General features: G+C 34.6%; 1 protein-coding gene across 50 annotated transcripts in view; it reads right to left on the bottom strand.

Annotated features, from left to right (window-relative positions):
* The window catches only part of KCNMA1 (potassium calcium-activated channel subfamily M alpha 1), a 424,339-nt gene that overhangs the window by 135,161 nt on the left and 262,197 nt on the right, over positions 1 to 26,981 (bottom strand). For 44 of the 50 annotated variants that reach the window (XM_038141591.1, XM_038141590.1, XM_038141595.1 and 41 more), the window contains 8 exons: positions 25,584 to 25,659; positions 20,788 to 20,863; positions 19,486 to 19,656; positions 17,741 to 17,832; positions 7,067 to 7,177; positions 5,131 to 5,236; positions 3,637 to 3,719; positions 1,406 to 1,475 (listed from right to left, as the gene is read on the bottom strand). In XM_038141591.1, the coding sequence (XP_037997519.1) occupies positions 1,406 to 1,475; positions 3,637 to 3,719; positions 5,131 to 5,236; positions 7,067 to 7,177; positions 17,741 to 17,832; positions 19,486 to 19,656; positions 20,788 to 20,863; positions 25,584 to 25,659 (785 nt within the window). Of the gene's footprint in view, positions 1 to 1,405; positions 1,476 to 3,636; positions 3,720 to 5,130; positions 5,237 to 7,066; positions 7,178 to 17,549; positions 17,642 to 17,740; positions 17,833 to 19,485; positions 19,657 to 20,787; positions 20,864 to 25,583; positions 25,660 to 26,981 lie in introns of all 50 variants that reach the window. The other 6 variants (XM_038141614.1, XM_038141621.1, XM_038141623.1 and 3 more) reach the window with 1 other exon arrangement.

Raw genomic sequence — 26,981 nt, 5'->3', positions numbered from 1 at the left:
TGAGGAAGACACATAATATACAGGAAGATAATACAACTTAGATTACAACTTAAGTGAAGCTGCAACCTTTAAAGGATACTAGAATTTTAAAATGTATACAACATCTTCTGTCTTTTCTATTTCATTTCTTCCACCTTGAAGAACAGTACTTGACAGTGAAAAATCCAACCTTTTTCTCTAAGAATGCTATTAATAAGGACAGAATGAAGAAAATAACTGAGCTAGACACACCTGCTGCATTGAAACTGATAACTTAGACAAGTACAAACTTTGTTCAGTTATTGGCACAACTGCTGGATTTTCTCTGACATGCAACTTTTACATTTGTGTAGATACAAGGAAGCACAGAGTCTTTCCTCCTTGTTTCCCTTCCTAATTCCACAGTTCAGCGCTTTGATAAAAACTATTTTTGAAGACATAACCATTGGAATAGGAAACAAACTGCAGCATTAAAAAAAAAAAAAAACCTCAAAAAAACTTCTCCCCTGTAGCTGTTTTAAAGCACAGAAACTCCTTGTTTTTATTCTATAAAAAGACAGGCTTCTTCCATAACACACAGGAAGAGGAAATAACAAGCAACAGTAATTGCTCTTGTTCTAGCAACAGGTTACAGGTATAAGGAGTTGTTATCAAACCTTCCTAGTACCAGATTTATTGTGTATTTCATCAAATGAAGGTTTACCTAGTTTTTTCAAACACTGGGCAGTGGTTGATTCTTTCAGAGCCAACAAAAGAAGCAGGCCACATATGAGTACTGTGTTACCTGATATATCCTTCCTAACCCTGTTAGTCAGCAGTTTATGGACTTCCTCATCTCAGGATTGAATAAGATTGAATAAATTGACTTCATTGTGTTTAAGAATCACAAATTTACCATGAAGAATTTTTTCTAAATTTTCAAATTTTCAAAATTTTTCAAATTTCTTTCCGAAGTGGATTTATCATTTTGAACTTCACAATATTCTTAGTACCGAATCTCACAACTGGGCTATGTTTTATATTAAAAACCACAAATTTATCTATTTTGTACCTACTGCTTGGCAATTTCAGGTCTCCATGGTCATGCTGGAATAAAAAAAAAATCACAATAACCTCCACTAAGACAATAAGAGCAGAACTTACAGAACTGAAGTGGTGAAAGGTCATCTGGAATCAATAACAACTATGGGCACTGTAGGTTTGAGAATTAGATCCTAGGCAACTCATAAATGTCAAGATTTTGATAAAGTCCCTTGCATATATAAATAAACCTAAATTACTTTGTAACTGGATTACATGACAAGGTTTATTAAAATGTTCTAGTGTGGAAAGAAAATGCTTGCTATTACTGGGATTAGAAAAATTATGAATAAGTGAATGCAATGCAGCAAAAAAGTCTGAGAGGAAACACTGGCCATCACATTACCTTATTGTGGTACTGCAACATCTGAGTGATAATTCTTATCTTCGGATGATAATTCTTTATGGAAATAACTCTAAAAAAAAAAGGAAAAACCGATTAAAATAACTTTTAATTGATAGGTTATTTGGATAATGCATCCAAATACCTCTATTTTATGGTGTTGTCAAGTCCCACAATTAAAATTGTACCCCCTTATTCATCTGCCTGTAAAGCAAACTGATTGATGTCAGACCTTTGAAATATTTACACACAGTCAAACTGAGGTAAGAATTAGTGGCTAGTACTAGAGAGAAATAAGCCTCAGGAAATATTCAGTTAAATGGTTTACCCTTATGGAGTTTGCAGAAAAAGAGACTTGTTTTAGCAGCACTATTCAGACACTCCTTCTGTTAGGAAATAATGCAGCTGGAGCTGTTACATCCTTCTCATCCTCAGTGACTATCTTCATGCCTTTGAATAACATACTTGATCAAGTTTCCCAATTATGAATGCCTGAAAAAATTAATTTCTGCCCCATCACATATTTATTTATAGCTGCTAGACATTCATCATATCTAAATACCTTGAATAGTGATTTTGTGTTACACATGCAAATTTATCTTAATTTTGATGCATTAATCCAAAGATCAGTATTAAAACTGATAACTGAATGTGGAATTTATAAAACATGGGGCTACTTTCATAATCTGCACAATTTCTGCATTCTAAATTACTTAATGAATCCAAGATATACTCAACTGTGTATAGATTTAAGTGACTTGAAAGAAAATTTTTGAGAAATGCATGAATTGATATTGTACTATAAAAAAAGCAAAATTAATGAAATGAACAACCAAAAAAAATAAGTCCTGTATTTAAAACCTAAAGGTAGAAAAAGAAGATAAAACAATGAAAAAATATCTGACTTATTATGGAATAATCAGTTTGGAAAGACTGAATAGCATAAGTGTTTTCATTGGTGTTTTGTAGAATGTATCTTGTAAACTACTGGTCTGGCTTGTGCTTTTAAGCATATCAAAACTAGAACAGGAAACTAGCTTTGATAGATGAAAAAATACATTACTTTAACAAGTCTTTCTTCTAATTTTTCATTTCTTGATGAATTGTTTAATTAAACATTCAATTTTTTAAAATTAAATTGCGACAAAACACAAAAGAATTCCACACTGACATTAAAATTTTTGCATTTTATTACATTAAATGTATTAAATCTACTAAGAATGCATCAATATGTAACTGGAATATTTTTAATGTATTTATGCAATCAATGTCAAAATAAAGTTTCTTGCATTGCAGCTCAAACCATGTTTGTAAAATGAAACTAGGTGTATTTTTGCCTTGTGTCTTTCTCAGATAGCTACATCTCTTGCACACAGTGGTAGTTTTCCAGAAGAGCAAATTTAGTAGCATTTTTTTATTTCTCCCCTTCCTTCGATACGCAGCACGCAAACATCAGACAAGCCAGTAAAATCTGTCTATGACACTGGCCAATCCAATCCAATACTAGAGAACTTTTAATCAATCACTGAATGAGACTTTAATTTTAAAAAAGGAGACTGGACTCATTAAAACTGGGATTGTATGAACAAAACAAAAAATGGAATGGCTTAGGTTTGTTGTAACTCTAGCTGCCATCTACTGACTGACTGTTTCATCTCCTCCCTTCAGAGACTACAAGGAGGAGATCTGGTGGCCCCTAATGCTGTAAATCCCTGTCAATCAAAACAAGCAATGATTGGTCTTCAGTGTAAAAAGAGCAGGATGGGGACAGGAGACAGCTCCCTTGTATACTTTGCTGTCCCCTGAGCAGAGCACTACTTGCAGGAGCAGACCCACCTCAGAGCAGCAGGAATGAAGCGCTGAAGGCGCTTCTGCCCCTTCGCTGACACAGCCCCTGCAGTGCATGCACTCATGCATGTATTGTTGCAACAACCTGACTGCATTTCCTTTCCTCTCTGCATTCAGCTAGAAATACTCAAACCTTAGCTCCTGCAAAATGACTACAGTGCCAAAGCCTGTGCTCCACGTGTCTCCTCTGACACACTAAAGCAGACAGATGAAACAGTGGAGGTAGGAATTTAAGGTATTCTCACCTCTGGACTTTGGTGAGGATCTTTTAATTTGTCCTCTTAAAAAAAAAAAAAATCCTACAGTGTTCTTTGAGTCCAACAGATCAGATATAAAATTAGCTAATCAGAGTTAAGAAACAAAAAGCTATAAAAACTACAGTTTACCTCATAATATTGGAGGCATCTTCAGCATCTGGGTCAGCGCAGTATTTATTGGCAAGGATTAGGCACGCATCTGCTGACTCTATCTGAGACACCAAAGAAAAAGGAAACATATAAAGCAACATCTCTTTCCAGCTCTTCCTTCCTCATAAACTATCAGGGAATCCAGCACTGGCTGCATGAGTGTGAGTGTCAGTTCTCAATACTGCTAATCAAAAATGGTTTTGGGCTAACATGAGTTCATGCCAGTGATTACGACCACTCTCATGTACACAGAGAATTTCTTGAAACTTGTTCATGATGATCAGAGCAGGTCAGCAGTTCCACTGATGACTCTTACTCTGTATCAGCTGAGCCACAAAGGTGGTAATGTTAATCTTTGGTAACCAATACTGGAATTTAGACTGTTAAATCCATCAGAAGTTCCTGTTGCATCAGTACAGTGCTCTCACAAGTCCTGCAGCTTTGTTTGGGAATTTAAGTACCTTCCTATTCAAGATAGAAAGAGGCAGTTGAACTGATTTAGAATCTGAGCACCAGATTTAGAAAGCAACAGGAGGACAACTGATCTATCCACAGGACCTCTAGATTCACACAAACCTGAGCTTTACAGAACTCAAAGCAGATGACAAAAGTATTTTCCAATGTAGACAACCAAATATCAACACAAAAAAGGGTGGAATACAGAACACAAAATAAGAACACATGATTTTATGATCATAATTAGGACATGCTCTGATGAACTGAAAGTGTGCACTGGCCTACAGAAATCTTAAGCAATTTCTGCAGTCAAAATGGACAAAAGACATGATTAGTACTCCAGAAAGTGTAAATTACACTGTTCTTATAAAATATTCTTGACTTAATTAGCCAGTTTACATTGCATTGGGGAGAAAAAGAAACAAAAAAGTTAATGATTTATCCGACAAATTAATTTTTCTTTAATTTTCTTTTTTTCCAAACTTCATGCTTTAAGAGAATGAAATAATTTACCATTTAGAAATTCTAGAAAATAAATATCTAAATAAGTAAAACTATCTAACTTTATCTACCAAAAATCTTAACTTGCATTTTTCTTTCTGGATTCTAGACAAAAGAAATAGGGTTTGGAGGGTGAAAAAATATTTTTAAATTGTTCTGATAAGTTAAGACAACAGCAATTTAAGCAATTAGTGTAAGGCAATAACTTGCTATTTCAAACATTACTGTAAAATACACTTTTGAATGAAATATCAATGAAAAATTCATAGAGTGTTCAATGGAATGGCAGACAATGCATCCTAAGTCACTGTTGCTGTAGCTTTGAAGATCTAAAGATATGGGGAAAAAAAGGTTTACCGGTATAGATATAATTTATTACTTAAGATAATAGAGATAGAAAAACATTATTTTGGGGTTACATGAAGAAGGGCTTTAGTGTTTGGTTTTTTTGTCCAAATAATGCAAGGAGTACTTAGAAAAAGGTCAATTAGCAAAAGAGAACAACAGAGCTGTTACCTTCACTCTCGCCAGGTCATGGGGATTAAGGACTGAACCCTGATAAAATTCCACCTGAGTGAAGTGTCGTTTAAAAAGAGCTTCCAGCTCAAGGTTAGGGGAGATACTGCGTTGGAAAGAGGAAGAAAACACAAGAGCAAATGAGAGGTCAATTTCCATAACTGCTCCCTTTCCTGCATTTACAAACCCAGATATTCAGACTTCTGCTGATGCTTTTTCAGTAGCAGGGAAACAGCATACCTTAATTAAAAGATAAACACTACATTGCTTTCACTGCATCACTTGTACCTGCAGTGCTTCTGGCCCACCTTGTGCTACTCTCCATGTTCACCATGTGTACATTTCCAAGGGATGCGAATGCAGAAGTATGGGTGCAATTCAAAAACATCCTCTCCCAGCATTCTACCCAGAAATTATATAGTACTACAATCATTCTCTGCATGTCCCTACCATTCCCACAACAGCTGACTGTGTTGAATAAAACAGCTCAATGCAAGATCTCTAAAAACCAGAAAAAGAAACCAGACAAGGACCCTGAGGCTGCTTTATGAGCTACAATTAAAACAAACATAATGATGCCATGACTTTCTGTCTGATTTGATTTTGCCAGAAACAAAAGAAAAATTAAATTGATTACAATCAATTACAAAACATGGCACCAACCTTATAAATATCTTTTCTGGTGCCACTTATTAAAACAGAAGGAATTTATTAGCTACAGGCACAAACAAGTAACAAGGTGCTAAAATCCTTTCATGTGAGTGTGCTGTTTCCTGATTCCTATCACCACACATTTTCACTGTGGAAATCTTGATCTCCAATTTCCTCTCGCAGTCACTTGTTATTACATAGAGAGGGAATAAAAATAAATGATGTAGTTATTTGAGGATGACATCGCCAGTTCAAATTGAAAGGACTAGATGAAAAACTGTGAAAGTACTGCTGATGCTTAGTTTTCAGTTTTCACTATTAAATCATCACAAATTATATCCTTGACTTTTTAACAACTTTTTTTGACAACAAGTGCAGAATGCATTGCTGAATGCAAAACAATTACTTATTTATAACTTGCAACTCTTCTAAACAGATGCCATTACTGAACAGAAAAGATACTGTCTCCTATCACATGGCTTTTCCTAGCAGTTCCTCCTCAGGCATGGCTATTTGGCACTGTATTATTTATTAAATTAGTAATAACCCACACATCATGTAGAGCCTGCAAGAAACACCAACCTCAGTAAGACACCTTTCCAAATTCCACACAAGAAAAAGATAAGATACTATGTGTGCGTAGGTATGTGTATATAATGGAATAAAGTGCAGTTCTGATTATCACCATGACAAAAATTTAATTTCTATTGTCAATACATTTGTAAAGTATCTGTTATATTAAAACTTATTCTGCACCTATAATTTTCATTTTATAAATACTCTGCATTTTAAAACAAGCACTTCCCTAGAGAGATCCAGGGTGAAAAGGTGTTTTCAGATACCATAAGTTTGTACAACATACAGTGTTTTTCATTAGTTTTACTGATGTTACTAATTCTGGCAGTTTCCCTAGGAATATTTACCACTAAAAAAAAAAAAATATTGGATGTATTTATTTCCATTTCAATATTTTTTATCTCATAACCTGATCCCCACTTCAACTATGCATTTACATGTATGTATGTATGTACAGCTATGTACCTCACAGACAACACAACTGGGTCTGAAGTCTGTCTGCTTGAAACAAATATACTTAGTAGGGGGTTATGGAAAATGCAGGGAAAAAAAACCCTTTTCTCAAGACATATTTTTAATTAACATAAATGAAAATATTAATCTTATGGTTATTTGGAGCTTTGAATATTCTCTGTCTTCCCAGAAGATACAGCTTAACTTACTGAGTTTTAGTAAGAGATGATAAGACCAATGTTGAAAGATTACTCACTTATGCAGAAAGACGATTTCTACATTGACATCATCCCTATCCTTGTGCAGGAAGTCCTTCAGGAAGTTCGACACACTTTCAAGTGTTATGTGACCACAGACAACTATGTGCCTGTTACAGAAAAAATCAGAGTTAATCTTGCAAAGAAGGTAAAACAAGCAAGCAAGCAGAGATGGAAATGATAACTTATTGAGAAAAAAGAGCATTAGTCTCCTTGATGTTTCTCTAGATCCTATTCCACAAAGTCAGAGGAAAAAAAATATAAATTCAAGAGGTTTTTTTGCAACTGCAAATATATCTATGTACACACTGTCACCTGTAAAGCCATTCGCCCAGGCTGTATTACACATTTAACAATGAGTAGGATCAGTTATATATATGTTTATGCACTGCATTAACCAGACCCTTTCAAAGTCATATTTCTTCATTTTACACATCTTTCTCGATATTTTTAACTCCTCTCATGAGATTTGCTGTTTAAATTTTTGGGTTATGACAGCCAATCTCCCTAAATGATTCAATATTTTTTCTATAGTTGAAGCAGACTTTTATGCCAAGGAAGGTAGTGCAAAGCTTTCCAATTACAGGCCATAAGTGGCAAGAAAAGAAATCTTTTTCCTACCATAAATCCTAGAGGGAGAGTACTTTACAACAAAAAGTCATTGTGTACTATTATCACTTTTCTGGCAGAGTGTGTTAAACATTTATTTTGAAATATGATAACTCCTGTTACATGAGTACTTAGACATTACCAGGACTCAACTGCAATTTTAGAAATAGCAACAATCTAAAATTTCAATTGTTTCATTTTATTTAACAGGCAAGAAATAGGAGTTTACAAGAGACTCTGGCCATTCTAGTTTGTATTTAACATAGGACTTGATATATGAATGTTTATTGCTAAACTTGCTATTCATAGTTTCTGCTTTGCCTTCTTTTTTTTTTTTTTTTTTTTAAACATAAGTTTTTGGTACAATAAATGTCCTTGGACTGCAAACACTTAAAACCACAAAAACATGAGTTAAAGCTTTTCTGTTTTATGAGACGGTAAGCACAGTATCAGAAAACAACACATAAAATATATCAGGTTAGCCTTTCTCCTTTGGCCAAGAGGTCCTCTGGAGCTTCCTCTGGGAGCTTTGCAGCCTGGCAGAGTTTGCAGCACGCTGGGTACAGGGGAAAACCATGCCTACACTGCCCCCACCAGAAGGACTCTGCCCCTGTTTCCCTGATGGCCACTTGCCTGAGTTGCCAGAGGTGTACAGGTATGACTTAGTGCATTGTTATACATAAAGCAGCAATGGAAAACCTCAGGAAGCTTCAGATTCTGAAGAGATATTTAAAACCTTTGACGTTTACTTGATGTGAATTCTGAACAGACTGTTCGGTACACTACATTACACTAACATACAGGGAAGTTCTTTCTGTCTCGTGGTATTCCAGACTTTTCCTGGCTATAAACCCACATAGCATCAAAAAACCTACCAAGTCCCAGGGAAATTATAAATAGCAGCTAAAATAATAATTTGTATTCCTTATACTGTCTGTGCAAGTTTTCCAAGATGACTGATTATGAACTATGGGTATTATTTTCTTCAAATGTTTCCATCTATTACTAATTAAGAAATTGAATTTTCCATCTGGATAGCTTATAGCTTTTGATAGCAGAAATAATTCCTGATTGTAGGGGAAGTCATTTCTACAGATCCAGTGCTGTTAGCTTTAGCTGGGTCTCTTCATTAATGCTCTTCTGATACACTGCATTCCTATGAAGAAAATTTATTACCTCCCTGGCTGATTTCACTTAATATGGGTTCTTTTCTGTCATTAATTAGAGTCCACATTTTAAAAGTATGGCTGTGCAACCCAAAATATTTTACAGCAGAAGAAATTATCAGAGTATCAAAAGATTACAAGGCAATTCATGCTCTCAGCTACCTCCAGAGGTTATTTGCTACAAAAATCTCCTGCTAAGATCAGATGCATTTGGTATAACCCTGTTATGAAGCTCACTGAGTAGGGACTCACAACAATCTGCTCCAAGGAAAATAAAACATTTGGCTGCCAAAAACTCTCACATTTGGGTTTCAGGACTAATTGTTTTTTGAGTGTTAAATGGCATCTGCACTGTGCTTTCCTTTTATACTCTGATTTGAAGCTGGACACAATCTATTCTTCTCTTCTTTGCTATTCTTATACAGTGCATGGCAGTGTGTCCTGAACAGTGACTACAATAAACCCTCCTGCCTTTCAAAGAATATTTTCTGATAAGATATTTGCATTAATTTTTGGTTGAAAACTCCCACAAAAAAACCCTCCTGTAACATAAGTCATATTTTTGCTTAGAAGTAAAAGAAATTGAAAACAGATTTCCTACTTGCCCATAGAGAGTTATTAGGTATATTATTTAAGAAAACTTGAAGAGTTTATATTGGAACTTATAATGTTTCAATCTGTCCTGCATATGATTTGAAGATTTATAACTTCCTCTGTTTGTTTTAGTAACCATTGCATTCACTTTTTAATTTTTTTAAACACCCTTTTTTCTCCATGCACTGAGAAAGTAAAGCCAACATAGTGGATGTCTTTTGTTTTCTGCAAAAGAGTTGGTTAGTAGAAAGACACAGAATTAAGTTCATTTGGTCAACAGAAGTATCTAACCTCTGCATTAAGCTTTTCTTTCAGAAAAACCTCAGAACTAATAAATTTATTTTTTTTACTCTTTACAAACAAAACTTATAAAGTCCCTTGCAATAGTGAACAACATTATTTCAGAATTTAGACATTTTTATTAATAATAGGTATTTAGGAGGACTAATGTTTTTGTTAAGTAGTAGTTGTCATTGGTATTCATATCAGATTTGAAACTGGTTTAATATACCAGTGGGAATTCCTGCTATATGATTGTGAGGCTGCAAAATAAACCTTTTACAAAGAATCAAAAGCTTGTCAGGAGCTATATTCTATCAAGAAAGAAGGGTTAATCCATCCTCTCCCATATATATATTAAGCATTTTCGAAATGAATTTGAGAAATATGAAAAAAAAAAGTGAAAATATTTCAAATATGAAGAATTGACACAGACGTACACAGTTGATTTTAACAGTGATTCTACATAATTGGAATGCTCGATGGTAACTAATGTTTCCCACCCTAGTATTGACATAATGATCCATTTACTAAAAAGCCTTCAGCTTCTTATAAACAAAAATGGAGACAAAAAATCCAAAGCTACTACAGAGACAAACTGTTTCAGTAAGGAAAACAATGAAATGAGCAAAAGTTAAAACATCTAGATTTTTGGCATGAGATAATTGAGAACATACACTTAAACCATGTAAATAGCACTGTAAATGAAAACAGATCCACTCTGAATGGCATTCTTTAAAAAGGATCTTTGCATGGTTCATCCTTCAGAGGACACAATACAAAAGGCAAATCTTTTGCCTGTTTATTTTGCAAGAAACATCCATTTTATTGGAATAAGTGTAAAGAATCTGAAAAAAACTCACTCCAGCTAGTTTGTTCTAATAAATCAACAGCAATAAATACAAAATTCTGTTCAGTATTCAGTTGAATACTTGGTGTTCACTTGCTAAGTAACTAAAGGAAGTGGGGTGCATATTGATCTAGATGCCTCTATAAAATTATGGTATTTATATAAAATACATATGCTCAGATCTTTTCACGGTATTTTTGCTTAGCATTCTGCTCATTCCTTCATCTAAACTCTTTATATACCAGTAGCAGGCTGCTGTGGTTGAAGCAGAGAGCAGCTTGTAAAGTCTCACAGGTTTTGCTCAAAGAAATGATGGATGTCATTCATGTTTTCTTATTTTAAAAAAGTTAATAAATGTCAACAGAGACTGTGTATGTGGTCTGCTTGTTTATCTATTAGTGATATGCATTGTTAAACATACCAGTTCACAGTACATTTCTAGATGGTTGTGCTTTTCATGATTTACCAAACATTATTAAGGATTCTGATAATTCAGATCAAAACTTCATGTGTTCTGTGTTTTTGTCTTATTTCAATATAAATTCCCCTCTCAGATTAACTCTGTTAAAGTAGTAAGTGCCATGCAGCCACAATTTGAAGTGTTTCCCTTTCTATTTCACAGAAGACTTGAGCCCAAGGATGATGGTCCTCTGAGGATCTCTTGTGTAGACAATGTATACAGTAAAAAATAATTAAACTGTAAGCTAATCTCTTAATCTGATTCTCCCATGTGGCTCTATAAATCTCCTAGTAAAAAGGAGACAAGCAGAAAATATTAAAGGATATAGAAAACTGACTATCAAGGAAGTTGAACATGTTTTTCTCCTGCAACTGTTTGTCCAAAAGTGGATTTTTCTTATTCTCTTTATTCCCAAAGGATTAAAAATCCCAAAAGTGTTGTAGTTACTAAGAAGTGTTGCAGACACTAAAATATGTGTCAGCGTTAAAAGTATACAAGCATATGGCCATACTGTCAGAGGAGATGTAATTGAAGTATGTGAAAACATATCTCAGGTACCTTTAGTTTCTGTAAATTTGACCTGATAGCTTCAACTGTCAACTATTTAGGAACCAGAGTGCACTTGTGCAGCTGCTGTGCTCAATTCTGACAGAAAATATCTGTTCTTTCCACCAGGTTCCATGCCTTTGGACTCTCTCTTAATTCATGAATAAAGAAAAAGGGATTAGGTAATACCAGGAAGCACTCAAAAAGCTCCATTCAGTCTGTGGTGCACAGCACAGATCAGTGGAACCTACTGGATCCTACATCAGATTAATAAAAATAGCAAATTGTTAATGTCAGGCATTTGAAATTTTCTCTGATGCAAATATTAAGTCACTTTGTGACCAATACAAAATTGCATTTCATCTCCTTTAACCCAGGATAAATAGCACACTCCTTTGTTTAAACTACACATTAGAGCTTTCATCCAAGTCTGTTTGCAATAGCTTGCCATCCTACCTTACTCACTCTGGCCTGCTTTGTTTATTTAAACTTTGCTCAGCTACAGCTGAATCTACCTTGCATTTTTATGATCATGATCTAAGGAATTTTGCAATGTTTCTCTATAAACCAATTTAGAAGTTAATATTCTTTGTTTGATGCATTCCTCCAAACCAGCCATAATAAAATGAAAGACCAGTGATTTGTTTCTTCTAGGGCCTGGATTAGTGGGGGCTTCCACTATAGCTTAAAGTATGAATATTCATCCTTTCATTCAGTTTGAATGGCAATATTATTTAGAGTATTTCTGCTTCTATGAAAAATACCACAATATTTAGGCACAGTTCACTTCTATCACCAGCAGACAAAAGTGAGTAGTTTACTATAAACAGAAGAAAAAAACTGCTAAATAGCATACACAAGGAGCCCATACTAGAAAGCTTACAGTTAAGTGAAGGGGCAATCTACACCTCCAGCATTAGCATTTCACTTGCAAACAGACCTGAACTGACTGTTCTAATCCCTCCAAACCCTGGACTTCATTCCTGTAACATTTTGTGCGGCAGATCTCACACACAGGCACCATCCTATTTTTACTTCAGAATTCAAGTGAAAGTAGTTTCTATTAAATACATTGTTTTCTCCCACTATTACTCATATTCAAATCACCTTATGTGTTTTTTAAGTGCTCAATGAGTCAAAAAATAATTACATCCTTTGTAAGCAATGCAGGAGTCAGGAAAGGATCTTTAGATTTTTGAGCATTTCATCCATGAGCAGAGCCAGTGCATTTCTTTCCACAAAAATCATCCCAAAATGTCATGAGTAATTTTCTGCAACGGAACCCGAGTGAAAGCCAGAAGTCTCTAAAACTTGCTGAACAATTCATCACTTCTGCCATCTCATATTACACAGCCTGGAATGCCATGTACTGTACAGTTTGTAGAATATGGTTGATCAGCAGATGTATAAACCAGATTCAGTCTTTCCTGGGTCAAAATTTGAACAGCAACTACTGCTATTTGGTGCCAAATCCAAAAAGAGGTTTTTTTCAAAGTTTAAGCAGAGAAAAGAAACATTTAAAACTTCAACTGGAAATATAAAAGAAATGCTATTATTGTAGGAATGGAACGTGGTATGAGACCTCAAATACACATTTTAAAGTCATAATGTTCTTATATGTCACTTCCCACATTTCCCTTCTTACTTTCAAAAGAATGGATATAGTTTAATATGCACACAAAATGGAAAAAAAGAAGTTTCTCCTATTTCTTCTACTAGTCAGTCTATTTAACACTCATCAGATTTTCTTTATCACTAAGTGAAATTTCATTTGAAAAAGTGGGATTAGAAGAATGGCTAGCAGATGGGAAATAGAGACACCCCTGGGATTATAATGTAATCCATGTCACATTCTCTTATTACATTCTCATCCCACTGAAAAAATAATATCTTACATATTGCATCAAATTATTTAATATAAGAATTTAATGTCACTTTCTTTGGAGCTATGCCTCTCATTACTGCAGCAAATGGACCTTTTCTTTGGTTAAGCCTTAACTTTTCTTTTTTCTAATTTGTAATGAAATTCAAATGTCTAATGAGTCCAATATGGCCTGTCAACTTAAATTATCTGTTTGTCTTTCTGTTTACCATATCTATCTGTCTACAGTTTTTATTTTCCTCTGTGAAGTTTAGTTATTGAATCCCATGTTTCCTTCTGGAAGGAATTTCTAACAGATGATTATTCCTGTTGATATGTTGATGATTTGGTAATTTATGGCTTGTAAATTTAAGAAATCTGTAGAAATGTCTGGGAAGCAAAGCAGATCATGAGAGAAGAGAAACAGGAGGTTCTAATACCTTATACAGTAAAGGACTGTGTTTTCATTAAAATGCATTTTTACTCTTACATATTTACTACAATAATGCCTCTAGATAGTTTATTTTTACATCTTTTGAATCTGTAACGAAGTCTAGGATAAACCTGTACCATGGTGATGAAGCAAGAGTTTATATAAACATAGCCAGAGCCACACAACGGTCAGGTTGGAAGGGACCACGGTGGCTCTTCTGGCCCAACCTCCCTGCCCAGCCAGGTCATTGCTCTTTCTGCCATACCTATAAAGCTCTGTTCTTTCTGTGCTCATAAAGACTTTGCATCGGATTTGACAGCAGTATTGCATTAAAAAGGCAAAATAATTTAGTCCATGGAATTAGAAGTCATTAATTCAATGTAAAGACTGAAAAAATCAGTAAGTTATCCAGGCTGAGTTCATCAGTTTACAAATATTCTTTCCACATGCTTCCTAGAGCTTTGTGCATGCTGATTTACAATAAATTAATATCTTAAACTGCAAAATATTTCACAGAGTTAAAATCCAGTCTGATTGTATGCACACACAAATACAGAAATGGAACAAGAACAACCTTGATTGAAAAGTAAATTAGTAAATACAGAATAAATTTTGTATAGATATATTGGTATAAATCCAACTGTAAGTACTGCTGTTTATTTAACAGCTGAAGATGAAACTTCAATCAAAGACTATAAAGACATTCCTGTTTCTTAGAAGTCTCCTTATAATAATATTAAAAGCAGGAATTATAACTCAATTTAAAATCTAAAAAATTCCTTGTGGACTTTCACAACTTAATGAAGCTATTATCTAGTAAGTTTAACCAGTGATAACTGTCTACAAACTACTTTTATTTCCAAAGTTTGTATGTATGGGTCTCATCTAAAACAAAAATAAGGGTCTTTATTATGCAAAATGAATCCTGTATGGTTTATTGTCCTTCAGGGACTTTATTGGCTGAAAAGCAAAATGAAATGTGAGCTCAAAATTGATGTGTTTGTTATTTCTCTTCTTTAGTTAGTGAAATTTGTATCAATAATTCTTATGCCTATATTTTAGCTCCTTTATAGTTACAATACTGTAGCAAGGCTCTCCATAGTATTAAAGTCACTGAAAGCAAAACTCAAAACAACATACATGATCATATACTGGTTTAATTTCTGACCTAAATGTTTAATAATCATGTTATTACACACACTGAGTTTAGGAGGCATCATGTTGTGCTGTTTCCTGGCATGGTTGCTAGCTGGGGTTAAACCACGACAATGTATAAACACATATTTAGATGTAACAAAGCAGATTCTATGTATTTATCTATTTTGTACAGAGTTTAAAAGTACACACATTTGCTGTTTCAAGGGCTGAAACTATATCTTTCACCAAAATTCAGCTGTTTTCATATTGGAAATGCATTTAATCTGGAAACTTTCTGACATTAGAAATAGAACAACTGTAGTTTCTCATTATTTTTGCTGCCAGAATCTATGCTTGGTTGCTCAACTAAAGACCTTATACTGCTAATTACTACCACATGCCCATATCCCAGGCAAAGGAAAACTTATTGGTTCTGACAATCCATTCTCTCAACACTGAATTCCAAATGAAAACTTCAATTTTGGCCAAACATAACATTTCATCAATCTTGTTCTACTGACTGCAAAAGCAACATCAAACAAGGGGTCCTAATGGCTTTTTACTGTGCTCTTCCCAAGCTTAGATTCTCTGATGAAAGACCCACATGAGCAAAGGGCATCTTTAAACTGCTTAGTAATTAATAATTGAACCAGAAAACAATGCATAAAGTAAATTGGACAGTTTGTATGCTGATGACAGAGATGAGTTTCAAGCAACAAATTATATGAGCAGTAGAGATCAGCAGAGAAAGCACTGACAACAGAGTGAGATAAAAACAAACAGACTGCATACAAAGAAAGACAAAAAAAAAAAAAAAAAAAGTGAAAAAATAAAATTAAGCACGCCCCAAAGCTAGCAGAAGCTTGTAATCTGAAGTTGAGCTTTTCAGGGTGTGGGGTTCTGACTGAAGATCAGGTCCAAATTTAGAGACATCTGAGCAATGCTGGGTACTAGTGACAATGTAGAAGGGGAGGGACAAACTCTGTGTGCAAAACAGGTTTTAACCATATTCCCCTCTGCTATAACTGCTTTAGAGCTTTGAAAACAGAGGGATATGTCCTGAGTTTTAAAAATTTCTCCTTGAGAAAACAAGTATGAATATAATTATGAAACTGTCCTGGCCTCTGTGACAAATAAATATTTTGGGAAATTAACAATATTACTCATTCCCAGAAATAAATCAAGGCATTTAGTTTGTCTAGGTAAGTGATGCAAGTTTCCAACATCAGTGTTTACAATTTACCTTAGACATTTGAGGGTATCTCAATAAATACACATATTAAAGTTTACTATCTAATTGCTTATTATTGAACAAAAAATAGTATAAGTTATATCTAATTTTAAAGCTTTGATTTATCTACACGGTGATAAAAACAGTGCTCTAGAATTAGCTCTGTGGGACATTTACAGTCTTCCTGCTACACAGAGAGGAGAAATAAAACCATAATCCACTTCAACAAAATGTTACATGGGTGATGATTTGAAAGGAATGAAGTAAAAAAATATCTTCTCAAAGTAAGAAGGACAATTCATTATATAAATTTCTTGCAGTACTTTATTTATATCATACGAAAAGGGCTCTCTATATGATTAGCCTTTCAGGGCAAATATACTGTACCAGTGGATGTCACAATGGTATGTAATGAAATGAAGGATGGCAACACTAAAGGTGATATTGTGCTTATTGCCAAGGACAGCTAGTTCAGTAAAGGCTTTATCCCAGCACGTCCAGGAGCTGGGAGTGCCAGAAAGAGCTAGTTTTAATTTGGTCAAAAAAAGTTGAAGTAAGCTTTCAATAGAAATGTAATCAAGTTCAATAGAAATGTAATGAAGTAATGTGGTCCAATAAAATTTAACCTTTGCCATCAGGTAAAAATAGTAGGTTTGGTTTTTTACCATAAGATTTTGGTATTAAGGTTACTGCCTGCTCTTCTTCAGATATGCTTAATGTGATACAGGGAAGAGAACTGCTTTAAAAGCCCTGGTCACAGATTCTAAACTCATGAGAGTTTGCAATGTCCATAGACAGTCAGAAAAAAGCTGTATGAGATCTGAATCTGCTGGTTGAACATTGAGAAACAGGGCTATTAGACTTCTTACATAGTCAGTCCAACCCAACAAACTGGTAAATATTTATCTCCTATTTTGCATCCAGTAAAACAAATTTTTCTGAAGAACTGAGCTGTCTGAAAATCATGCCAATTATCATTGTTACTTAGTTAAGAGACCAACCACATGATACTCTGATGCCCAAAATGGTGAAGTGACAATTCACCCTTGCTGCAGAAGTTAACCGTAAATATAATAGCAGCACTTTTTACAAGATATATCAGGGTAGTCTGAGTGGTATCCTGGTTCTCTTCAAGAAGGGACAAAATGTTGTGACTTGTACCATAGCACAGCCCAGGTCTCTAATTGTAGTGTGACAACTCTCCAGTGGTAACATCTGATGTCAAAGAACACAGCCTTGTAAGCTGTGAGTCAGCTGTTACCACCTTCAGGGGCTCTTTAGAGTCCCACAACCACACCTGGTCTTTTTGGACTTACTTTCTGCCTCGGGTTGAGTTAAAAGTTCCGCCGTATTTCTTCCGATTAAGGATGAGAGCAGCAATTTCTGGCACGTAGCGAGCAAACATTGCCTACATGCATGAAACAAAAACACAAAAAAAAAAAAAGAAAATGGCATGCAGAGAGTGTTCTACTGCAGCAGAGGCAGCAGAGCCTCTTGGGATACTTACTTTCTTCCACTAACCGCACTATAGGAACCACCATATTTCTTGCGGTTTCCTATTAACTCTATGATTTCAGGGACGTAGCTGGCAAACATGGCCTAAGAAGAAGATAGGAGACAGAAGAAAAGACTAAAAAGAGAGGCCAAAGAAAGGGGGATGATGAATATTTTCAGAAGGTATATATTTTTAAGATCTGAAAATGCAAAAGAATTAGATCTATGCAGTTGTTTAAAAAGAAAATTAAAAAAATGAAAAATTTCTTATCAAACAAAACAAGAGGGCTCAATGTAAAAGTTGGTCTTAGAGAAGGTACACACCTTATAAATAAAGAAAGTGGTCAAAAGAGGAAAAATGGACATATAAAATAAAACAAGAACAAAATTACTTCAAATTGGTATCTAATCACAAAAAACAGTTATGTCTATTTCTTCCTGAAGAGGGGAGGGGGAAAAAACCTATCCAAGCCCCACTGCAAAAAAAAAAAACCAAAGCAAAATATTATCATTAATGTTACATTTCTGTTTTAAAGTACAGATTCTTCCTCTCCATTGTAAGAATTTAAAAGAAGACAAAAACAAGATTAAATCAGGGGTTATTTCCCCATCAAGAAACAAAAATATCACCCCCCGCCCCCCAAAAAAACTTTTCCAAAAGTTCTTGGGTTTAGAAGGATTGGAATAACATGTGATAGAAAAAAGGTTTTGAGGAGAAAATAAAAATTTTTCTGCCATGTTTTGTCCAACAAACAGCTTCCTTGTGGCTGGATACTTCGAAGAGCTACTGCCATTTGACATGATCTTTGTCTTCACATGTCAATAAACAGAGATGAGAATGCATGTATGTAATGCTCATACATTTCTCTGTTTGTCTAATATATGGCATTCATAACATTGGTTATATACATACCACCTCCGTGAGATGTATGTATATGTGAAACCAATGGATGAGGGTAAAGTAACAATATACATAGGTGTGTATGGGCACCATATACATTACGAGTCATCCGCATGGCGGATTTACCTTGCGCAGGGTGAATACTAAAGTAAACTTTGCTAGTTTAGAGAACATTGCAACAGGTGTAATAATATTACTAGCACTGACAAATAATGGAAAAGTCGGCAAGACAAATAGTAATTTGGGTGCTATTTACACACAGGACAAAGAACACGAGAAATTGCTGATATAAAAGGATACTGGTTACAGTTATATGATAAATTGGGAGCTAAAATTGTACTACATGACATGAAAGGATGTTTGAAATTAAAGAGAACGTGGTTTGCCATCATCTGGATCAGGCAAGCTGCTCTTTAAGGCAGTCCAAAGCCACAGTGTTTGTTGGAATTCTGGGAAGGAACACAGAAGGATGGGTAGGACCTCTGAAACCGCAAAGTGCCTTTAAATATCAATAGCAACCTCCAGAAATTCTCTACAGTCAGTCACTAAGAAGTAGAGGACTACAAATAACATTCTATGTTGAAATATTAAGGCACTTGATGTATTCACATGCATTAATCATTTAAATAGATTAGAAAAATTCTAATTCCGTACTAATTCTGGACTAATTTGACAAGCTCTGCCAAAATATTTATCTACAGGGAAAAAATGCATATTAAACTTACTTTAATGTTTTATAATTAATTTTAGTTTAAAAATCCAGATATTATTGTTCCCTTAATTACAACATTGAGATATAGAGGACCAAGTTTTAAGGTAACTGGAGTATTAAGAAGAATATAAAGAAGAATTTTTACCAATCCCCCAAGGATGAAGAAGACCATGAAAAGGCGACCAAGGGTTGTTTTTGCATAAACATCTCCATAGCCAACAGTGGACATTGTAACCATCAGCAAATAAACACATTCCCAGTATGTTAGGGGTTGATTATTTTGGAAATTTTCCCATGGATCCCCTGAGTTCTCCACCTATAATGTACAAGAAAACAAATAATGAATTATATTATTTATAATTGACTCTAATTAACCCCAAATTAACTCTACCCATACATGCATGTGCCTGTGCATGTATACAGATGTATAATTTGGCATATAATATGAACTCCGAATCCTTTCCTGTGATTTATTTTGATCAAATACAGAACCTGACCCTGTGCCAAATAGAGCACTGCAGTTCTTTTGCCAGTATATACAGACTTTCTACTCAGATCATTTATGGGAAATATCTTTTCCAGGCACCACTAAATAATGTAAATTACTCATGTAGTTAGGTAAATTCATTTAACAAAAATGTGTTCAGAATATTTCCAGAGTAAATCTTACTTTTAATGCAATTAAACTGCTCAATGTTTTTGTTTTAAAAGATTATGCAGCTATTGAAGGCATTTCCACCTTTAGTGGAATGCTACTACTTTTTCAAAAAGCCAGCCACTGTAGAGACAAAACTATAAATTTGTCAGTGGGAAAGGAGTGTGCCATCTAAAATTTGTTGCATAGCAAAAAGTTCGAGTATTCCTACAGTAGAAAAGTTTTTGTTGGAAAACAAAGGAAAAAAATCCAAACCCTGGAAAACAGCATTCTCTTGGTCTTGATGTGGTATTTAAGGGGTGTTGTGCCCTGTTTATTCAAAAATAGAAAAGGGTATTGTTCCTAGATTGAAATGCTACATTTGCCCAGATGAGCGCAAAAATACAGCTCTATGTGAATGAGAAATATATCATAAATTAAAACACTCAAAATCTCTGCTCATCTTCATAAGGGCGAACATTAAACGACCCATCCAGCAAGAAAAGAAGGAGCTGGAATGTAATCCGGCACAGCTGGACGCAGCTTTGCAGCGGAGCGGGTGCACGGGCTCCGGGCTGAGCGGGGCTGGCTCGGGCGCTCCCCGGCGAGCACCGCCGCCTGCTGCTCGCCGCGCCGCTCCCTCCTCCGCCGGAGAGCAGAGCAAGCCCGAGCCTGGGCAGCTGGGATGCCTCTTTATTGCACTCTATCGACGAGGTACGGCACTACGGAGAGCGGCGCGGAGCCAGCAGCAAAGCAGCTCGGAGCCCGCGGTCCGGCAGAAAAAGCCAACGAAGTGTTTGCGAATGCACTCACCAAATGTATGAACCCAGCTGCTGTCAGCCACGTGCTGATGAATATAGAGCACAGATTCACTAGCTTGATGGAATTACTGGAAATAAACAAAGCAAATAGGACCTTAGACTAGAATTTGTCACATGTTTTTTTATAGGTACCTGTATACAGATGCAAACTTTAGGCTCAAGAACCTGATGATTATTTCCCAAAAGAAAATGTAAAAAACGTAAAAAAAGGATTGCTTAGAAAGGAAAGATTCCTTAAAAAACGTATTCAAAAGTTTATGTATAATATGTATTATTTTTCCTTTGAAGAGTTCACTTTTTCTTAATTTAGATAGCTTGAAAAGAAAACCCCAATGCATGAGAGCAGAAAGACAAACAGAAACCTTAGCTACATCAGTAGTCAAAACCAAACTAATAGAAATAAATAATGCCTTTTCACAGATTTTCAGAATTATTCACATGTAAATACATTAAAAATACATGAGAAAATTGATTCTGAAATTAAAGAACTAAGGTGCTTCAAAATTCCTGTGTAAAGTCAGAAGTATTTTTCATATTATTCTGCTTGCATGAGCTCCTATGGAACTCTTTAGGGAAAATCCACATGAAATTAGAGTATTTCATACTTCACACTCACATTTTTCTCTAGAAAAAGAAAAAAAAGTATAATTTAAACCTACTGAAAAATCTGCAAATGCTTTTTAGTCGCACTGAGTAGTATTTTCCCTATTCTAGACAGAAGGGATTTTGAAGCAGGGACCTCAGTTTTGCAGGAAAACACCATACTTAAAATCTTCTGGAAGAAATACAAATAAAACCTGCTCCCCGTCTTCTCACAAAAGTCACTGTCCTAAGAAGGATATTCAACAGAAACAAGAGGAACTGCTGTCCATGTATGACTGTGTTTAAACAATCTTACCCATCCTTGCTTTTGAAAATATTTCAATATTTCAATAAGAAAAGATTTATAAGAAAAGATCCCACAATTATCCTTAAAGCAATACATTAAAAACTGTAAAAATTGAAAAAAAATCACTATCAGTGTCAGCAGTACTAATTTTGTAGTAGGATAAATGTTTCTGTTTATAACCACTTTAAGGACAATAAAAATGCATTATTATCTGAATAAAATAACCTGTAAATTAACCAGTACAGCTCCATAAAAGATATTTTTTAAAGTTACAGTTAGTAGGCATTCGGGAGTACAAGAAATACAATATGATTGGGTAATATCATAGACAATGAAATGAATATTGTACTCAAAAATAAAATAGTATATCAGCAGTCTTGTCATTAATTTTCACCAACATCAACATATATTCCCTATTTCTTTCTTTCTTAAACTATGGTTGATTAAGTCCCTATTTTCTTAGTGATAACATTCATTTGTAGCACAGGATCCAAACCAATGGGTTCCTAGATTAAACAAAATCACAGAAATGATGCTGATGCAAAGCTCCATTATCAAAGGCTGAATATCATCCTTCACCTGAGCTTAGAACACAAGATGTTCCAGACAAAAAATTATGTGTCTGTTGGTCTCTTCATATCTCTGCAATACTCATTAATATTTACTATTTACATGACTTGTTTGGTACATTTTATTTCTGAAGATTTATTAAACACTGTGCCTTGTGTGTCCTCTATGAAATACTCCCTGTGTTTCTGCCAGAGTCTAAATATAGATGAAGGATTAGTCATAAACATTTTTCTCCCTCTTTAAGCTCTTTCCAACATCTGTGCAAAATCCCTTCCTGTGAGCCCTGCCTAAGCTCCTGCAGATTTTTTGAAAAATATTAGAAAACAATGAAGGAGATAAATTTTTCAACTGAAAACTGTAAAATTCAATTTCATAAAACATGGGAACAAAAAATCTTGAATAAAATACATTTAATTTCAAATTAGCAAAACAAACGGGTCCTTGGCAGAGTCTTTTTAAGTCCCACTGTAAAATTTTGCTTTGTCTTACAGGATCTCCAAATATATTTAGCTTTTCTTTTCAGATATTTTAATAATCACCTAACACTTTGCTAGTCTCCTTACTGCCTCTGGTTTTGCATTGTGCAGCTTCTTTCACTGGATTCCAGTTTTTGGAATGGCCCTTCCGCTCACTGTGTAAATAATACATGTTCCTTTAATCCTCATAGCTCAGTCAACAATTCCAGGAGTAATTTTCATTAACAGGTTACAGTAAATGTTTTTCTTTACTGGAGAAAAGAGAAAAGAATGAGAAAATTTCTCTGGAATTGCACTAAATGTTAAAAACACAGCACTGCCCAGTACACCCTATCAGTTTCTCATCTTCTCAGTTGTTATGTGTTATTAATGCCAAATGCACTGATATGCCTAGGTCAAATTAGTTCCATACCTTTTTCATATAAATACATAGCACCACAAACAGAGAACTCTTTTTGCTGAATTTTAAATAATAAAAAGTACTTTTTTTCCCTACTATAATTTCAGAGCTAGTAATGATATACTATTTTTCTATCCAAATTCAATCTAATTTTCTATCCCAATTCAACAATTCAAGTTCTGTCATTGACCCTTGGTCTTTATGCTCACAAAATTCCTAAAATGTCAAAAATATCAATAAAAACTTAGAAGTGGACTGCAAAAAAATGCTAAAATATCTTAATTGTAAAAGATTTTCAACCGTCCCTGAGCAAAATAATGTTGCAGTAGCAGGCCAAAAGCAGACAATATTATAAGACTTTAAAGAAATAATGAAGGTCTAAGGCCACCGCATGTAATTGAAATCATTGATTGAATTTAGGGAAGTAAATTTTATTTAAATAACACTAGATTTCTTGAGACTATTAATTTAACTGCTCTGACTTGTACAAAATTTTTACAGATTCTCCATTAGTCACAAGGGCTCAGCATGCTTTATTTATTTAGGAAGCAAAATAATTTAGAACCAGAAGCTCTCAATTAAAGAGTACTCTGGTACTGTAAAAGAAAATGTGTGTGCAGCACATGAACTGCAGTTCTGAGGGTACTTCAGAACACTCTGAAAATATCAAAATTTCTCATTGAAGGTAGCAGTAGCAGTAATAAAGGAATTTTCTAGCTTGTTGCTTTCTAAAAGCTAAACTCATGCAAGATATTAAAAGAAACCCCAAGCACTTACACAATCAAATTTCTGTCAGGTGTAACTAGAAACTCTTCTAAATTGCATTCTGTTAATTTGTTTTAATTTGTCACATCCATTAAAAAAAATAAATGTTTTGTGAGCATTGCTGACATTCCAAATTATTCAGGTCATTTCAGGTTATTAAGTAAGACAGTAAAAGAGAGCAGACATGGCTTTCTGTTGCATTACCAGGAACAGGAAGACATAAAAACATAAAAACTGTTTTGAGGCAGTGATAATTTTTCAGTTAAATAAATTATGTTAGTGATGAACTGCTAAGGATGAATTCACTGACTAAGCTGAAACACTCATATAAGAAAGTTTTGCTTTACAGGCTTTCACTAATCAACATTTGAGGTTTATAAATATTTTGGCAGTCGTATAAATAATCACAGAGACTATGAATCTAATATATGAGTAAATTCTGCCCCAGAGAAAGGCTATTTCAATGAACAGGTCAATCTTAAACAAACCAGCTCTGAGTACCTTGAATGTGATTAATGCACATTTATGGATCTGGAATTTCACAAATCCCTCACTACTGAAGGGGCTATTAGCTTTTATCCAAAATCTTTGAGTTTATGGGGCTTCTCTACTGAGTGCCATTTCTTATGGCAGGGCTGTTCTGCATGTTAAATCTTACTTTCCTTTCCCATACTGAGAATTCTGAGCTATGGGACTTCACCTTACATTCTTTGATGTCTTTATTTGACCAGAATTGGCTTCCTTCCAGTAAAAAAACTAAAGACAGATAGTGTGAGAATTTTACAATACAGAGAATAGTTTCAAGGTTAAGGGTTGAAGAAACAGCTGTTTACTGTGGATCTGTACAAATTCCAGTACCTATTTTCTTATTGCTACAAATTATCACAGCAAGAAATGGATTTACCTGCATGTAAAGCCCTCACAGATCTATAGCAACTGGGGCGGAGAGAGGAAGTTTTCAAAATGGAATTGATTTTACAGTAATTATTGGAAGCTGGGTTCAATACTTCCCCTGGAGCACTTTAGAGAATGATGAAAATGTGTCTTCAACTGCAAGGCATGGGAAGGTTTCTCTTTATTTCCTTGAAAATGATCTTTAGTCCAAAATTGTGCTTTCCTGCACAACATTGATGTATTAATAGGCCAAAGAACCAGTAAGCCAGAAGGTTAATTGGAATATTTTCATTATTATATGGAAGAATTACTAAGGATAATGAACACAATATAAAGATAGCTCAGTGAAAATTTAATGGTTTTGATGTGGAAAAAGATGCTCAGTTGAAAAAAACTGGAAGAGTCACAACGAGAATTTCTCAAAATACTTTTTAACTGTGTTCTTTTGAATGAATTTTGATTTCAGTTTTCTCAAGTCTGCAGAACATGGACTGATTGTATGAAAAGAAGCAACTTTTAATCATTGCAAGGTGATGTACATCATTCTGCTTTTAATTTATCAACACAATCTCGCTCGGTATTTCAAACATAATGATGCATCAATTAAAATGATCACACAGCAAAAGATGTTGTCACTGACAAATCATTCATCAGCAGAAAAAGTCTTAAAGAACAGATAACAAGTGCTGGGGTTTTTCCAGAAAAGAAAATCATATGTTACTAGGGTCCCAAATCAAACCCAATTACATTCTGTCACCAATGCAACGAAATCAGCATGTAAGAAAAAGTCTTACCTTGTTTTAAGTATATTCAGAAACTGCAAGATTTCTGAAAATTGTATCAGTCTAAGGGCTCTTAAAAATCTTAAACCTGCAGTAAAAGAAAACAAGGTTATAGTAAAGAATAATTGAAGTTGTAACAGCATATCACAATGACAGTGATCAATTAAATCAACACAGGTAACATACAAAATGTCAAATACCTTTGAAATGCTCCTCCATATTTAATTGTTCAAGGATCCTTAACAGATATTTTTCAATTTTTTTAAATTTATTTCCCTAATAAAAGGTTTACCCTATCAGAAAATGTTAATTTATGTAGGAAGTAATGGAAGGAGACACACAGGCTGAAAACTAAGGGGGAAAAACCTCACTGAGGTTTCTGTTAGCAGGTGCAGTGCACATGTCCTTCCCTTTCAGGCTGTCAAAGACACAGGCAGGTCTGAAACATCTCAGTCCTCCAAGCTCCCACATTAGTGACAAATAACAGATCATGGGCAAGAGATCTGATAACCTGGATAAAGTAGACTGTATATGCCTGATTAAATTTGGTAAATCTTAATGACGTAAAATCTTTTATAGTAATAATGCTCCCTATCTCCACTCTCATTTCAAAAACCTCATACAGGAAAACAGAGAAATCACACTTTCTCTCTTAAAAATGGCATATTTACTATAATTCTTTCCATCAGTCTATAACTACAGGAATACATTACATATCACTATTTAAAAAAGAAGTATTTTTACAAAGAAATAGCATTTTTATGTTGAAATCAGATTGCGTGCATAGCAATTCCCAGACAACTAAAAAGTCAGTAAGACAGAGAGTGTGTGTGCAAGAGAAACTAATCGAGAAGATTAAGGGCTTAAATTATTAAAAAAGTCTTATGCTGATAGTAAATGATTTGGCTGCAGATCTTTGGCATATGAATGAAAGTACACTCTGTACTGTACATATGCACAGCTTATAAAATTAAAGTAAAGCATGAAGGATAATTTTTATTAGAGAGTACAGCCAGGAGTTACATAAAAGTTGTGTAACGTGATATTGCAATTGTTACAGGAAGGTCCAGAGCAGCTTCTTCTCATAGATTCTCTTTATTGACATCTATTTTACCCAACTCCAGTGAAGGAAACCATTTTTTATTTCTAGAAACTTCAGGAAATACTGATCCTGGCAAACATATAAACCTGGTCACAACTTTCATCCTCTCACTGGAATAACAGGTTACCCTCAAGCACAAAGGTACATGTGGCAAGATGTGGCTTTTCCTGCAGTATTATTGGAAAGTTGTTAAATAAAGTATTTGCTCTTATATTTTGCCTTGTTAAGACTCCTCAGTAGTGTTACAGTACACTCCTGTCTATTATATGGATATAAAGTTTCTTTTTAATTACTGACTGTGGGTAACT

This window comes from Motacilla alba, chromosome 6 (genome assembly GCF_015832195.1).
Source record: "Motacilla alba alba isolate MOTALB_02 chromosome 6, Motacilla_alba_V1.0_pri, whole genome shotgun sequence".
NCBI lineage: Eukaryota > Metazoa > Chordata > Aves > Passeriformes > Motacillidae > Motacilla > Motacilla alba.
Note: the sequence above shows the minus strand (reverse complement) of the source record. Positions and strands in the feature narration are given on the sequence as shown.